General features: G+C 52.1%; 1 protein-coding gene across 2 annotated transcripts in view; it reads left to right on the forward strand.

The window, feature by feature from the left end:
- The window catches only part of RIMS3 (regulating synaptic membrane exocytosis 3), a 39201-nt gene extending 24248 nt beyond the window's left edge, over positions 1-14953 (forward strand). For both annotated transcript variants that reach the window (XM_055586239.1, XM_055586238.1), the window contains exons 5-9: positions 3394-3535; positions 6771-6883; positions 10567-10668; positions 11010-11149; positions 12092-14953. In XM_055586239.1, coding sequence (XP_055442214.1) covers positions 3394-3535; positions 6771-6883; positions 10567-10668; positions 11010-11149; positions 12092-12304 — 710 coding nt within the window. In that variant the 3' untranslated portion in view covers positions 12305-14953. The remainder of the gene's footprint in view (positions 1-3393; positions 3536-6770; positions 6884-10566; positions 10669-11009; positions 11150-12091) is intronic.
- Positions 14954-16966: the final 2013 nt, after the last annotated feature.

Here is a 16966-nt window from a genome sequence, read left to right on the forward strand (position 1 = left end):
GCCTGGAAAAGATAAGAACTTTAAATTGACCTTCAGAGAGAACCCTGTCATTTACTACCTGGGCAGCTTAGGCAAGCTGCTTCACCTCTGTGAGCCTGCTTCCTCATTTATAGCTTGAGGACAATAATACATGCCTTGCTGAGTTGTCCAGGGGACTGAATGAGATAGGATGTGTAGAGGTACCCCCACCTCTTGCCTGACACATAGTAGATACTTGGTAAATTGTTGGTTATTATTACTGATGGTCACACAGTAGGGCCAATAAAGAAGTGACTTCTTTAGCCACCCCTTGCTTGTAGCACACTCCCCTCCCATCTACAATTCCTTGTCCCTGTTTTTTTCTCCCAGGCCTTGGGGTTGCCAGTGTCCCAGTTTAGAGCCCATCCTCCTGGATGGGACAGTCTGGCCTCAGAGGGAGGTATGGGGCTGATCACTGTGGGCACTGGCCCTGGAAGCTCTGTTCTGGGGTAAAATCCTAGCAGCATGACCCTGCTGCCCCTTCTGGGATGGCCCAGTTCCCTGAAGGGCAGGGCTGTGTAAAGTGGGGACAGACCCCTCTCTGGAACCCAGTCTTCTGGGTTCTGGGTCTGCCCATCACAGGATCTTCATACCTCTCATTGACTTGAGCCTTTCCCATTCCCTCCTCTTCATTTCAAAGCCTGGATGATTGCACCAGCCTCCCCTCTAGTTCTCCTGCTTTTTGCCTGTTCCTTCCATTTTGTTTTCCTCATGTTGTCCTAGAAAGGCCTTCCAAAAACTCACCCTGAAACTTTAGAGGACTAGTCCTGGCTCTCACTTGAGGGACCTTGAGAAATTCACTTTCCCTCTGGGCCTCTGTTTCTTCTGTAAAATGGTGGTTAAAAGTCTGTCTCCCAGCTTCCTTCTAGATCTAACATTCTTTAGGTTGTGGGAGCAGAGAGGAAAGTGGGGTCAGAGTTTTGGGTTCCCAGGACACCGGTGGGTTCTGGCCTGGCCTTCAGCTGGGTCCACACAGGGCCATCTTTGGCTGTTCTTGCCTTTGATCAAACGGAACTTCTCTTTTCAGTACCAAGGACAGCTGCTGCCTCGCTCTGGGCTCTGGACTCTGGACCAGGGTGGGGCAAGGGCTCAGGACCGTTCCAGGAGATCCCCTGGGGAGTGCTGCTGGAGGCTGACTTCCTCTTCCATGTCTGTGGTGGGATAGATGGGATGGCTCCTGGAGTCTGTTGGTCCCCAAGGACCACAAAATTGTTGCAAGCAACTTGGTCCAATTCTCTAGGGAGAGAGGCTACGTAAAGTTACTTCCTAGAGATCAACAGGGTTCAGATACTGGACTGGTGTGAAACCAGTAGAGGAATTTTCACTGAGGTTGCAAGACCTTCCTTCCCACCCAGAGACGTAGGGTCTGGACTTTAGGGTCCTCATCTGTGAAGTGACAGGGGCATTTCAGGATTCTGTGACTCCCCTAAGCAGGGGCTCACAGGTCGGGCAGCTCAAAGAAAGTAAACTTCCTTCAAATGGGTCAAAGCTTTCCCAAGCTCTAGAAATGGGGGGGTTTGGGGTCATGAGTAGTAAGGCTCTGACATCAGCTCAGGGTATATGTTGGGGGGATTTGAGGTGAAGGAGGATAAAGTGCGGCCCCCACAGACCCTTCTGTCTTCTAATTGGATTAGAGGGGCTGTGGCAGTTAGGAGCAAGGGACAGGGCAAGTCTCCCCCACCTATAATTATTGCCCAGTCCCGTGTGTGGTGGGACACACACCATTTGTGGATTTGCATCCATATATATGATCGAGCAGATGGGTCCAACTGCTAGAGCTGTGGTGTGAAGGTCACATGCGTGTGGCAAACCATGTCGTGTGTACATATGACAAAGACTTGGTAGGACCATTTGTGACTATGTGACTGATGTATGAACATAACACATGACCTTGGATGTGAGATCACTGTATCAATATATGTGATTGTTGGCAGTGTGTGTGCCTGAGTAAAAGAAATGCATGAGCTAATATGACTCTGTGTGAATGTGTGTGTGTGTAAGAGACACAGACACTGATGGTCTTACTGATTCCTGGATAGAGGCTATTCCAATATCCCAGAAGCTAGTGCGGTTTCAGAGAAGACATGCCTCCTTACCAGCACCCCACTGCCAGTCCCCCACCCCACTCGCCAGTGCTGCTGCCCCTCTCAGCCTTTCCTTTCCCAGTGGGACTTCCTGAAAAATAAGTAAGGCCAAGCAGGAGGGTAAAGTCCCTGTTTCTCCCAGGTTGAGGTCTTGAACACCCTCTCCCAACCCATGGCTGGGTGTGAGTGGGAATCGCCAGGGTGACCAGCTCCACCTTCCCTGCCTCAGCCTGGCCTCTCCCCATCACTGTAAGCAACTCCACTCTTAATTTGTCTGGGCCTCTAACCAGTGACAGCAAAAGGTTCCTTGGGTATAGTCCCTCTCTGAGTGCCACCACTTCCTTCCCCATCAAGCTCCTCAGGCATACAAGCTCCAGGAGGGGAAGTCCCTGCAAACCCACACACTGTCTTCTGCCCCCACACTGCCCCAGCCCTGCGCCCAGGAGGAGAGAGTGTCTAGAGGGACCACACTGCAATGCTGAGGAGGTTGCCATGGAAACCAGGCAGGATGGTACACTGCTCAGAGAAGCAAAGTGTCCCATGTTCCTTGCAGGACAAAAGAGGGGGGTTAGAGATGTCAAGCCCACCCCCGCCCCCCACGGGAGGTACGGAGACACTGGGGGTAAGCTCTCAACACACAGCTTCTGAGGTTCTTCTGTAGACCTCTTCCTCAAAGCCAAAATCAGTTCAGGTCAACCTAGCAGTCTCTCTCTGACTTCTTTCTCTAGTGGCCTCTCCACACACAACCCCCTCCACATTCAGAGCCACATTGACAATGGGTGTTAGTTTGTGAGTGGCCAGAGTTTGTGTGGATTTTTTTTTATAGGACCTGTGAAGGTTTCACAGAGGTGGTTTGTGATCTCTGGGAGTGATAGGGCTCATGAGAGTACTTGGGAAATGAAAAATAAATCTGAGAATTCTGGAGAAGGCAAACTTTCCAGAAGAAACTTTCCAGAAGGGCTGAGATTGAGTGGGAAGGTGTGGGTCAGGGGATCCTGGTGAGGATGAGGCTGAGGGACAAGGGCTGAACTCTGCTGACTCCCCAACCATAGCCCCAACATCTCCATTCTGCCTTCAGCCATCCTTCTCATCTACTTTGTGTCACTGCGCTGAGCAGGATCAGGGGTCAGGCTGTGGGCTGGCTCTAGAGGTCATCTCAGATTGCCCCTGCCTCCAGTCAGAGCCCTGCCTATTCTGTCCCCTCCCAAGAGGTTGACTTCAGCAGTGATCTCAGCGAAACCTCATCAGCGATCTGACCTTCTTCCCTCTCTGTGCTTCGGGGGGGTCACAGAAGGGGCCACCAAGAAACTGCGCAGCAACATCCGGCGGAGCACAGAGACGGGCGTTGCCGTGGAGATGCGGAGTCGGGTCCCTCGCCAGGGCAGCCGGGAGTCCACAGACGGGAGCACCAACAGCAATAGCTCCGATGGCACGTGCGTTCAGCCCACCCCCACCGTGTCCCCACCCTCTACCTGGGTCCTCTGGTCACTGGCGCAGGGTTGGAAAATATGGTTGGGTTTGCAGGCCAGATATCTGAGTCCCTCTGTACTCCTGCCTCCCTCTGTCCCCTTCCCCTGGACACCGGCTGCCTGGGCCCCAGTCTCCCTATTTCTCCTGGCCGCTTTTCCCCATCAGAATACTCCAGTGGCCCAAGAGCAGCCCATCCCTTTGGTATGTTTCATGCCTCCCACCTCCCAGGGCTTACATGCCCTTCCACTCCAGAGGAAAGAGCTAGAAAGGAAAATGGGCTCCTAAAATCTTTTAAATGCAAAACAGCTGGTACAGCTCAGATGAATGGCATTCTCACAGGTGGACTTACTGTGAAATATATATAATCTCACATACACATATATATATAACATAAATATATATGTTAAATATATTTCTTACATATGCATATGGGTTGCAGTCAAAAATTTGAAAGTCTCTGGGTTAGATATTCCCTGGATCTCTTCAAATCGATGAAATGATGGATATATGATTAAGCTTTTCTGAATCAGCTTCATTAAGGCTCAATAATTTCAGAATTCTATGGCCCCGTTATTTGAGATTCTATGAGCACGTCTCACTACTATGCCTGCTTCTGTGAATGCGAGTAGCTGCTTGGATTTATCTACCGTACGCAGGGCATTGCTGGTTCTTCGGATCAGGGCCTCTTATTCTGCAACCAGCCAGTCAAAACAGTGCCTCAGTCAATACAGCAGCCCTCAGGGATGTTGGTGCTACCAGTGTCTCCATTTTACAAGCGGAGAAACTGAGGCACGGGAAGAGGGTATGGCACCTTCCCAAGGTCACAGCTATGAAGTGGTAGTGGAGTCAGGTTTTGAATTAAGGACATTCGACCCTAAAATCTTTGTTCACAATCTCAGCACTGTCGATACTAAGCTCCTGAAATTCTGTGACCTCAAGAGTTATATTTCCATCCCTCCCCTCTGGTAACTATTATGTTTGTTTTCTATGTCTGTTTCTGTTTTGTAAATAAGTTCATTTGTACTATTTTTTAGATCTCACCATATATGGTATCTGTCTTTCTCTGTCTCACTTAATTCACTTAGTATGATAATCTCCAGGTCCATCCATGTTGCTACAAATAGCATTGTTTCATTCTTTTTTATGGCTGAGTAGTATCCCATTATATGGGGATACATTTTATATATATATATAGATAGATAAGTATATATATTTATGGATATATAGTACACCCACCTTCTTTATCCATTCATTTGTTGATGGACATTTTGATTGTTTCCACATCTTGGCTATTGTGAATAGTGCTGCTTATGAACATCGGGATCATGCCTACTTTTTTTTTAACATGTGCACACTATATTTACTTATTCACTTTATTATTTATTTTTGGCTGCACTGGGGCTTTGTTGCTGCCTGTGGGCTTTCTGTGGTTGCGGTGCAAGGGCTTCTCACTGCAGTTGCTTCTCTGAACACAGGCTGTAGGCACATGGGGTTCAGTAATTGCAGCACAGAGGCTCGTTAGTCGTGACTCTCAGACCCTAGAGCATGCAGGGCTCAGTACTTGTGGTGCATGGGCTTAGTTGCTCTGCAGCATATGGAATCTTCTGGGACCAGGGATCAAACCTGCATCCCCTGCATTGGCAGGCGGGTTCCTAGCCACTGCGCCACCAGGGAGGTCCATCATGCCCGCTTTTGATACTGTGTGGGATGGGTGTCTAGCCTTGGGAATACTGAGTTAAAATGCTCTAGTGTTCTTGTTGTGATGAGAAATATTTCATCATATATATGTATTCACAAGGCATGTTCAGTAAACTCCCTCTGGGCCATTGATATGTCTGAGACCTAAGAAGTTGAAATAACTTAGCAAACCTGCAAAGTAACTTTTGGTTCTATTGAGATGATGACTTTTATAACCAGCCTGTGTTTTACAGATCTGTGGAGTTTTTGAGGCAAGTACGTGAATCAAGACTGTCAGCTATTCATTTAAATTTTTCAGATCCCACTATCCAAAAAACATGATGTTAGACTACTGCTAACTCTGGCCAATAAAAATGGATGGGCCCAAAAGCCCCTTCCTAGAGAGCGGTGGCTGAGCCTGGCAAGGGAGAGACACAGGCCCTTCTGATAAGTGTATTCAGCCTGTCTCCCCTTCCTGCCTGTCTCTGGCCAAAGGGGACTCAGGCCAAAGGGTCCAATAGGGGTTGCTCCTGGGCCAGCCTTTTCTCTCTCGAGGCAGGAGCCTGGGCTGTCCCAGGAGATCTGGGAATATCCTGTGATCCATTATAGCCCCTGGGCAGTTCTGGGCCAGCCCTCCCACACCTGTCCTTTCTCGGCTGGCCACACCCAGAACATCTAGGCTTGAGGACAGGCAAAAGTAGCACATTTCCTATGACGGTCACACCAGCAGCGGCAATAACTGCCGCCGATCGTTTCCTGTCTGTCTGGAACTTCTCCTGCTCCCTCTGCCCTAATCCTCACCATCGCCCTGGGTGCGTTGAGTGTCGGCTCTGTTTTGTAGGCAAGACAAGTCTCTTACCTCTTGGAGCGTCCGTTTTCTCATCTGTAAAACTGGATTATGGCTCCTGCCACCCACAGTGGTTGTGCAGATGAAATGATACCCATCTGGAGCATGTAGTACACTGTTGGCATCTGGCCAACTCTCAATCACTGTCAGTTTTTCTCGTTACTATTTCCACCCACAGCCATGGACCACCCCCCCTCCCCCAACACTTGTCATTAATCTCAACCCTGTAATTGTGTTATTTCGGTCTCAGTTGCTGTTTAGGGCACCACCTGACATTCCTGACTTAGATTTCAAAGTCATAGTCAACTCAACCTGTTTTTGGAACTTGCTCCAGGCATGGAAATATCTGACCTTTGTCTCTGGTTCTTGCCATTAACACCCCTGGTGAGGACACAAAGTATCTAGCAAGTCCTGCCTTTTCAGGGTCACCTTAGAAATCCTAGCGTTTGAAGATTTAATATCATGATGGTTAGTCTCTTTGCTCAAGTGACATCAAAGTCTTTTTCTGTAATGTGCAGAAATGAACAGTTCTGTCTGTCCCCAGTCACAGTGGCATACTTTCAGTATGTCCAGGGGAGATTGGGGCATAGGGGGAGTACCCAGTGCCCCAGGGGCAGCGCTCCTGCATCCCGCCACCCAGATGCCCTCACATACCCCTCTGCCCCCTTCTTCAGGTTCATCTTCCCCACCACCCGGCTTGGGGCCGAAAGCCAGTTCAGTGATTTCCTGGATGGGCTGGGACCAGCCCAGATTGTGGGGCGACAGACACTGGCAACACCGCCGATGGGTGAGTCATCTTCTTTTATTTATTACTTATTGTAATCTTGGCTGCTCTGGGTCTTCATTGCTGCACATGAGCTTTCTCTGGTTGCAGCCAGTGAGGGCAGCTCTCTAGTTGGGGTGCTCGGACTTCTCATTGCGGTGGCTTCTCTTGTTATGGAGCACGGGCTCTAAGGCTCTCAGGCTTCCATTGTTGTGGCGCCTCGGCTTAGTTGCCCTGAGAGAAGTGGAGTCTTCCCGCAGGAGGGATTGAACCCATGTCCCCTGCATTGGCAGGCAGATTCTTAACCATCGGACCATCAGGGAAGTCCTGGGTGAGTCTTCTTAAGGGCAGGGTGAGTAGGGCAGTGGCAGCCAAGCAGCAGACCAGGTGAGCTCAGCGGGGGCCCCACATGATGCAGTACAAGCCGCAGAAAGGAGCCCTCACTCCGGCTCTTATGCCAGCGAGGAGGCGTCAGCATAGCGAGCCTCAGTCCCTCCCACGGCAGAGAGGAGAGGGGTTCCAGCCTTTCTCTGCTGGCCACACTGCAGCAGCTTTTCTGGCACATTCCCGCCCTCACATCACCACTCTCACCCACTATCTCACCGCCCACCATGCGCCCGGCAGTGCTAGTGCCAGGCATAAGATGGTGAACAAAGATTATCATGGCATCGACGTCCATGGAGTCTGCTCTGTCACTGATTCTTTGTGGGACCTTGGGCAAGTCACATCCCTTCTGTGAGCCTCAGTTTGCTCATCTGTAAGATGGGAATAATAATGTCTGCCTTAGTTCTGCAATCTGAAGACTAATTTTTTGAGTCCCTGTTTGATGCCTTGCATGAAATAGTTCATTTACGCCTTAGGAACTGTGTCTTATTTGACTTGCTACTTCTAACAGTGCCTGGCACCTAGAAGCCTTTTGGTAATTTTCTCATCCCTCCTCGCAGTAGCCAGCAAGTACTCCCTACGGTCTATTCTTGGTCCTCTTAGCTGCAGTTCTGGCTCCTTCCCCCTCTCTCTCCCTCAGATTCTGGCTGTGTTGGCTTCAAGCAGCAGCTCCCGGGCTAGCTTCCCTAGAGATGCCCGCTTGCCTCCACCCCTCCCTCCCCATCAGTCTGACCTGAGCAGTGTCTGACCCAGACGTCTGCACTCAGCCCTCGCATAGACAGTGTCTAACCTTCGACCTCACAGCAAATGAGAAAGTTGAGTGCAGACAGTGCCCTGCTGTGACCATGCAGTGGAGCTGACATTCCATTCCAGGCCAGGACTCCTCCCACTGCACTGCCCTGTCTTCCTGGAAACGGCTCACACAGGAGCCTTTGTCTACTGGAAGAGGGGTCCATAGGGACTCTCAGAGGGTAAGTGGCAGTTCCCATCTGGCTCTTGGGTGGGATTTGGCTAATTCCCAATCCTTGCTTTCAGGCTTTTAAGGGCCTGGAGAGTCTGATTTTTCCAGCTCTAGGCCCAGCCAAGGGCTGGGTGGCGGTGAGAAAAACCAGCCACTTGCACAAGGCTTATGCGCCATCGCAGCCTGGAACACTCGTGTATGGCGCCCCCTGGTGTCCTAAGTTGGGAAGGACAGGTTTGCATTGGCTCTCCTTGTTGGGGATGTTACCTTGAGAGCTGCTGCTGCTGCTAAGTCGCTTCAGTCGTGTCCGACTCAGTGCGACCCCATAGACGGCAGCCCACAGGCTTCCCCGTCCCTGGGATTCTCCAGGCAAGAACACTGGAGTGGGTTGCCATTTCTTTCTCCAATGCATGAAAGTGAAAAGTGAAAGTGACGTCGCTCAGTCGTGTCCGACTCTTAGCGACCCCATGGACTGCAGCCCACCAGGCTCCTCCGTCCATGGGATTTTCCAGGCAAGAGTACTGGAGTGAGGTGCCATTGCCTTCTCCGAACAGTGAGAGTTAAGATTAATTAATTCCTGAGACCTCCCCCTCCCCATTCCCCATGGGGAGGTCAGGAATAGCTAGAGGGAGAGGGATGAATTGCAGGATGTATCCTGAAAGTCGTAAGTCCCCATCTTCCAAAGTGTGCAAATACGCAGTGGCATAATGGTTCAGAGACTCTAAAATGAGTGGCTGAACCCAAAGTCTGGCCCATTTAAATTTTTCTGCATCAGGCTTATGATTCTGAACCCCCTTTTTTTGGCCACACAGCATGCAGGATTTTAATTCCCTGACCAGGAATCAAACCCATGCCTCTGCAGTGGAAGCAGAGTCTTAACCACTGAACTGCCAGAGAATTCCCTCTATACTCCTCTGAAGGACGTCCCAACTGACTAGCAAAGATGGGCACAATAAAGGACAGAAATGGTATGGACAGAAATGCCCTAACAGAAGCAGAAGATATTAAGAAGAGGTGGCAAGAATATACAGAACTATACATAAAAGATCTTAATGACCCAGGGAAACAATGGAAACAGTGACAGACTTTATTTTCTTGGGCTCCAAAATCACTGCAGATGGTAACTACAGCCATAAAATTAAAAGACTCTTGCTCCTTGGAAGAAAAGCTATGACAAACCTAGACTGTGTATTAAAAAGCAGAGACATTACTTTGCAAACAAAGGTCCATCTATTCAAAGCCATAGTTTTTCCAGTGGTCATGTATGGATGTGAGAGTTGGACCATAAAGAAGGCTGAACACTGAAGAACTGATGCTTTTGAGCTGTGGTGTTGGAAAAGACTCTTGAGAGTCCCTTGGACTGCAAGGAGATCAAATCAGTCAATCCTAAAGGAAATCAATCCTCAATATTCGTTGGAAGGACTGATGCTGCTTCCATCAGCTGGAATCCTAAAGGAAATCAATCCTCAATATTCGTTGGAAGGACTGATGCTGCTTCCATCAGCTGGAATCCTAAAGGAAATCAATCCTCAATATTCGTTGGAAGGACTGATGCTGCTTCCATCAGCTGGAAGCTGAAGCTCCAGTACTTTGGCCCCCTGATGCCAAGAGCCAACTCATCAGAAGAGACCCTAATGCTGGGAAAGATTGAAGGCAGGAAAAGGGGATGACAGAGAATGAGATGGTTGGATGGTATCACTGACTCAATGAACACGAGTTTGAGCAAGCTCCAGGAGATGGGGAAGCTCAGGGAAGCCTGGTGTGCTATAGTCCATGGGGTTGCAAAGAGTTGGACATGGCTGAGTGACTAAACAACAACAACTCTGTACTCCTGGGACATCTCCTGCTTTCCTCCCATCCTTTATCAAGGGTGGGAACAAGCCCTTATTTCCGGGGCGTGCCTCATGGCCTGGGCAGTCTTGTATCTTGTCACCTCTCCAAACTGATATTCTTTATGTATCTGCTTGCCGTTTATTTAGGGGAGTAGCTGATGGCCACTGTGTAGATGGTGAAGATATCTATTGAGCACACAGCCTCCCCTGTCTTCCTGATACAGAAATCTGTCCCCAAACTTGCTATTCCGCTCAGTGAAACAGAGCCCCCTCCCTTCTCCCATCCCAGCTTACCTGTGTGATTCCCTAAGCAGGGCTGCGGAGGGTCACACCCCCACCCCACCCCAAGGGCCCTATCAAAACATTTCTCAACTGCTTTAAATTGGCCTCTGGAGAGCAGCTCCGGCACATGCAGTTTTTGTCCTTCTTGTGCCCTTTCAGTGCTGGAGCATCCTCTGCAGACTGCATGCTGTGGGCCAGCCTGCCCCTTGGTCTGACTCTGCCTTGACGGTCCTCCTTCTCCCTTGCAGGGGATGTGCACATTTCCATCATGGACCGGAGTGGCCAGCTGGAGGTGGAAGTGATTGAGGCTCGGGGCCTGACCCCCAAACCTGGCTCCAAATCCCTCCCAGGTGAGGCAGAGCAGCTGAGATGAGGGATCTTGGAAATGGGGTCCTGCCAGGGAGGGATTCACAGCTGAACTCTGGGTCTAGCAAGTCCTGGCTCCCCGCTGACCTAATCAGTATTTTCAACAATGGAGTCATGGATTGCCTGGAAGGCCAGTGGGGGGCGGGAATGGGAGGGGAGGACGGAGGAGTTGGTATTCGAGTCCATCTTGTCCACCTGCTGTCCACTGGTCAGCTCCTCCTGCTTACCCTGCTCCCCTCCAGGATCATGTGGAAGTTAGGGGAAGGGGCAGGCCACAGCAGTTTCCCCGGGACCCCTCCCCATCATGCTCTCTTCCGTCCCTCAGCCACCTATATCAAAGTTTACCTACTCGAGAATGGGGCCTGCTTGGCCAAGAAGAAGACAAAGGTGGCCAAGAAGACCTGTGACCCCCTGTACCAGCAGGCTCTGCTCTTTGACGAGGGACCGCAGGGCAAGGTGCTGCAGGTGAGCATCACGAGGCCAGGGGGTGGGGCAACTCTCAAAGACTACAGACTGTCATTTAAAATTTATTTATGGTTTATCCTGTGCCAGCACTTTAATACCCTTTACCCATTTTTTTGTTACAACCTAATGAGGTGTTACTGCCTCCTGTTGATTGATAAGGAAACCAAGGTTTGGGGGGATAACTTGATTGCCCCCAGGTTGCACAGCTGATAGGTAGAAGCAGGTTTTATTTTTTTAAGATTTTTTTGTTTTGATGTGGACCATTTTTAAAGTCTTTATTGAATTTGTTACAATATTGCTTCTGTCTTATGTTTTGGTTTTTTTGGCCAAGAGACATGTGGTATCTTAACTCCCCAATCAGGGAGCTAACCTGCACTTCCTGCATTAGAAAGCAGATTCTTAACCACCGGACCACCAGGGAAGTCCCCTAGAAGCAGAGCTTGACCACCGCCTTCTTCCACCAGGTGGTAATGTTTATCATCACGATCCAGCAGCAGAGCGATAGCTGTGGCCCAGGTCCTGGACTCTCAGCCTGCTTCCGGCTCTGGAAGCCTGTCATCCTGGATGCTAGGAGGCTCTGGAAGTCAGGGCCAGGTTCTAATCCCAGCTGTGCCACCAACTGCCGTGTATCTTTGGGTTAGTTGTTCACTCTGAGCTACATTTCCTTTTTGTGGAAATAACCCATATAGCGCCTCTACCTAGATGGTTGTAACAACGGAGAGAATATATATAAAGTCTGTACACCATAATGCATACCATAAATGCTTAATAAGCGTGGCACACCACAAGTGCTTAATAAGTTGTTGCCTGAAGTCAGTCTGAGTTCTGCCTCTCGCAGTCCCGTCTGTGCCCTGGCAAAGTCTCTACACGGTTCCTCCGCCCACCGCCCAGCCCTGGAGTTGGAGAGCTGGCTCAGCTGCTCTCTCTTCCTCCCACTGGCAGGTGATCGTCTGGGGAGACTACGGCCGCATGGACCACAAGTGCTTCATGGGCATGGCCCAGATCATGCTGGACGAGCTGGACCTGAGCGCTGCAGTCACCGGCTGGTACAAACTCTTCCCCACGTCCTCGGTGGCAGACTCTACGCTCGGCTCCCTCACCAGGCGCCTGTCCCAGTCCTCCCTGGAGAGCGCCACCAGCCCCTCGTGCTCCTAAGGACCTCAGGGAGAGGCCGGGGTGTGATGTGAGAAGGGGCGTGGCCGCCTCCCACCTCCCCCTGTACATAGTCTCCATGTCTTTCTGGCCCCCTTGCCCTGCTGCATGCCTGTTGGCTACTGAGCCTGTCCCAGCTGTCTTTGGAGACTCTAGCGCGTGTGCGTGTGTTTGTGTGTGTGTGTGTCTGTGTGTGACCATGTTAGATCTATTCATTTGTCTGGGTGTAGTCTGTCTTGGTGACTATATGGGCTGAAACCCATGTCTCTCCGTGTCTCGTTGTAAAGAAACCCAAAGGAAAATTGTGTGGCCAGGACTCCCCCCGCTGAATCCAGGGGTGGAAGTGGGGGACACGGCCATTGGGTCCTCCCGCCTGGCCCCGGGCTCAGGGCAGAGCCTGCGTGTTCCCACCCATGCCTGTTCTTGGTGGTCTCTGCTTAGTTTTCCGTCTTGTCCTTTGTTCCACTGCTGCCTCTCCCAGCACTGCTGCTCTTTTTTGAGGAATGTAGCATCCACTGCAGCCGGCCACACTGAGGCCCCTCTGGGAAGCCTGACACCCTCCTTTCCACCGAGCTCTCCAGCTGCTCTTCCACCGAATGCACCCACAGCATGTAGCAGCTCACCTAGGGCCCTGGCCAGGGCCCCGGGGAGCAGAAGATGCTGGGGAGCTGAGGGCTCGGAGATCGCTTTCTCCCTCCAGCTAACACCTCCCCCTTCCTAAAAGTGAGATCGAGGGGGTGTTGGTTCCCAGGGCTGCAGGCCAGCTACCTTGGCGGGAAGTGCGGGTGCCTCCTTTTGCATTGTTCACCTCCGGTCTCCCTTTAAGCCTCCTTGCTTCCGACATGCCAAAGGAGCTCTCCCAGTGGACCCCAGGAGGTGCGGACTGGATGGTCTTAACCTGCAAGAGGTTGGCCTCAGAGGGGATGTTGTCTACCAGAGTGGGCAGCCCCTGACAACACCCATGTCCTTCCCAGGCTCTGAGGGTGGTCCTGTGCCCCTCGGGGCTCATCCTGAAGGGGCCTGGCTTGTTGAGGAGCCATGGAGGGTGGGGCTGCTGGCAGGAAGGAGGAGGGCTGGGACTGACTTGCTCTAAGAATCCTGTCCGATCTTCAGGGATTAGCTGCATGAAGCTGCCTATGAGGGGCTTTTTTTTTTTTTTTTTTTTTTTGCTCATTTCCAGACCAGGGTCTGTGTTTGAGAGCTCAGACTTACTGAAGCTCCAGCCTCTGGGCTCCCGCACAGCCTGGTTCTACACTCTATAGACCATGACAGTCACCAGCTCTGTACAAGCAATACTCACCCCCTCGGCCTCCCTGCCTCCTGCGCTCTGCCGCTGCCCTCCGGAGAGTAGCCGGGCCTGCTCTTGACGCCACACCTGTCTCTGCTGTCTTTCCACCTTTGTCTGGTTGGAGTTTTCCAAAGCCATTCAAACCCTGACCTGATTGGACAGCTGGGCCCCCGGGGGTGGGCACCAGGGCCTGGACTGGACCTTGTGAGATGCTGGCTGGGAATCCTGAAGTCTGGCTCGGGAGCCCAAATCTGTCCCTCTGCCTCCTCGGGTCTAGTGTGAAAGGCGAGAGGTTGCCCAGGAGATGGACATGGCGGGGTCAAGGTCTGGGGCCCCCCTGCCCCTTCCCCATACCTCACGCCCGAGCATGGCATGACTCTCACCCACATACATGGGGGGAGCCAAGGGGAGGTGCTTGGACTCCATTCATCACAAAGCCAGGTGGACATGGGGATGGATGCTGAGGTGGGGACGTGGAGGCAGAGGCTCTGAGACAGACCCTTCTCCACCAAGGGGTTTCCTTTTCTGGCAGGATCCACATGGGGCTGAAGCCAGGGCCTGACCACCTCCCTCCCAAGAAAACTGCCCACGGACAAAATGTGGGTGAGGGCAATAAGAACTAACAAAACGAGAGCCTGGGCTGACTCCTGCCGGAGCCAGACGGGAACTGTTGTGTTTGTGGAGAGAGAGAGAGAGGAGACAGCTGGGTTGAGTTTTCTCTTTCTCAGAAATTCTCTTCTGACATTGGGACTGGGTAATGCATTTCTCATGTGTCTATGGCAAAGGGCTCTCTGGTCTTGGATCCTAGGGTGGGGAGAGGGAGGAAACTCGCTTGCAGAAGAGGATTTGTACGTCCTGTGGGTGATACAGAGCCGTCACCCTCAGAATGGTGTGCAAATATTCGACAGCTTTGGAGTGGTGGGATTATTAGCGACCCATAGGTTCGTGTAGATCTTTCCTGATGTGGCATGGAGCGGTGACACCCAGACTGTGTGGTTACCCCCAGGGAATGAGGACTATCAGAGAGGGTGTCACCCTTCTTCCCCTAGGAACCCAGGAAGACAAAAGATGGGGAGCTACCAGCTGAGGCTGCTGCTGGGGAGTGGCTGCTGGCCCCTTCCTCCGGGGAAGGTTGGCTAGCAGGGGGCACATACTAGCCAGAGGGGTGGCCTGACCTGTCCTAGAGGTGGGCCACTCCATTGGTTCCGCCTCACTAATGGGAAGTCATTCCCCACCCAAGTGGACCTTGGGGGATTATTGTTAACCCTTTGTACCAAATCAAGTTAATCCAGTTACTCCACCTGGATTTTCTCCCATGAGAATGAAGTCTAGTGAGGCTCCATATATGTGTGGTGGTGAGCGGCTGGACTTACAGGTCTGTCTGGGCCTCCTGGATGCAGGGGCCTGCCTGAGAGGCTGCTCTGGAGGAAGCCCGTCCCAGTGGAGGAGGGAGCACGTGTGACTGCTGGCCTTCCCTGGAAGGGGGAGCGTCCATCCCTTGAGGAGGGCACGGTGGGAAGGGAAGGAACATGATTCCTCCCAGGCACTGTTGGAGGCAGTGCCACAGCTCCACATGCCCGCTCCTTACCCCAGGGCACCCTGGGGCTGATGCCAGGTTGGGCTTTTTGTCACTCCGTCTCCCTCTGCTCAGGCAGGTTTCGTGGAAGACGTGGCACAGACAGACAGCCCTGCAGCGCTGCCGGGCTGTGGGCAGGAACCATGACAGATGATTCAGAGCATCTGTCTTCATGTTTCTGCTGTGTTCAATCTGTCCCACTTCCTTCACAGACTCCTTTCCTAAAGGGATAGCTGTGATGGGCCTTTGGTATTAATCAGACTCCAGCGAATGGGGCCAAGTCTTGGTTCTTCCCTGAAGGATCACATCTCTTTTGTCAAACCATCTCTGGAACTGCTCCCCACCCAGTCTCTCGCCCAACCCAGCACTCTTAGGAAAGGAGGCTCTCAGTATGCAGCGAGCCCAGGCACTTCCAGCATTTCAGGGGGCTGAGAAAGAGGGTTGCCCCTCTCGCTCACCACTCATGGGATCACTGGTTCTCCCTGGGGCCTGACCCCCACCAGGGCCAGCATGCCTGAGTTCTTTACTGCCAGCCTTGAGGAAAGCAGAAGCCTCCCGCCCCCTTTAAAGACTCTAGAGCCCTGCAAGGGCACTTCTTTGGAAATGAAATGTAGCACAATCTCAGACTGTGTTACCAGGAGCCCTGGCACACAACCAGGGTCCTTGTTCCCCACCCCCCACCCCCACCCCCCAGCCGGGACTCCAGAGCTCCCGATAACCTCTGAGTCCCCATCTTCTTCAGCCCAGAAAGCAGTAGGGCTTCAGAAAGGCTGCTCTTCTGCTTCTTTGGTTGCTTTCTGCACTGTGTAACCCTGTGGACAAATTGCTGCCTTTGCTCGTCGAGGAGTGGGGGGGAGGGGGGGGGCGTGTCCTTCAGGACCAGGAGGCCGGCCATCCAGCAAGGTATCTGCAGTGGCTGCCAGGAGAGGGAGGGGGAGAGGACTGCTGCCCACCGGCTCCTTTCTCTCTCCCTTTCTTCCTCTCCCCCGAGTTTTCTTCTCCAATATCCTGACCCAGAAAGAGGTTCCTTAAAATGCTGCTTCCTGTACTGGACTACTGTCCACCTGCATGATCAGGGAGGAGATAGGAACATGGACTCGTCCCCTACCTTCTCCCTTGAGTCTGCTTTTCACTCAGGTCAGAAGAGATTGGGGCAAAACGAAAACAGTCGTGACTGAGGGGCAAGCGTGCCCCGCTTGATCCAGTGAGGCCTGATGGGGACTGGATCGGCCTGGGCTGGCTGGGCAAGGGTTATTTTGAAAGAGTGCCTGAGCATCTCAGAGTGATGTCAGTGATGCCAAAGAGAGCAACTTGGCCTCCTCGGGCAGCAGCTCTGCCAGCTGAGCCACACACATGCGGCTCAGGTGTCGGCATGCCCCAGGGCGGGACCTTGTTCTCTGACAAAGGGCTTAATCTTTCCATGTAGCAAAGCAACTTCCTCTCCCCCCAACCCTGAGCTCAGGCCTTTGTGGGCCCAGTAAGGCTGTGCCTGTGAGGGAAACTTGCATCAGGGGCACAGACTGGCTTGGGGAGGATGCTCGCCACAAAGCATGCGTGTTACTGCTCCAGGAGAACCTCCCCACATTCTGGTTGGAAACTTGGCCAGCAAGGGTAGGAGCCTTCAGCCTCCCAGGCAGTTCACATTGATGCCAGGAAGGTCCTTGGGCCTGGGTTCCAGAGAGCTTGGCAAACAGAAATGGGCCCTGGGAATCCCAAAGGCAACAGAGCATCCGCCCCAAAGGTCAATGGCCTGGACAGCTGGCTACAGAGAATCCAAGGCTGTTATATACAGAGAAACTGT

This window comes from Bubalus kerabau, chromosome 6 (genome assembly GCF_029407905.1).
Source record: "Bubalus kerabau isolate K-KA32 ecotype Philippines breed swamp buffalo chromosome 6, PCC_UOA_SB_1v2, whole genome shotgun sequence".
NCBI classification, from domain to species: domain Eukaryota; kingdom Metazoa; phylum Chordata; class Mammalia; order Artiodactyla; family Bovidae; genus Bubalus; species Bubalus kerabau.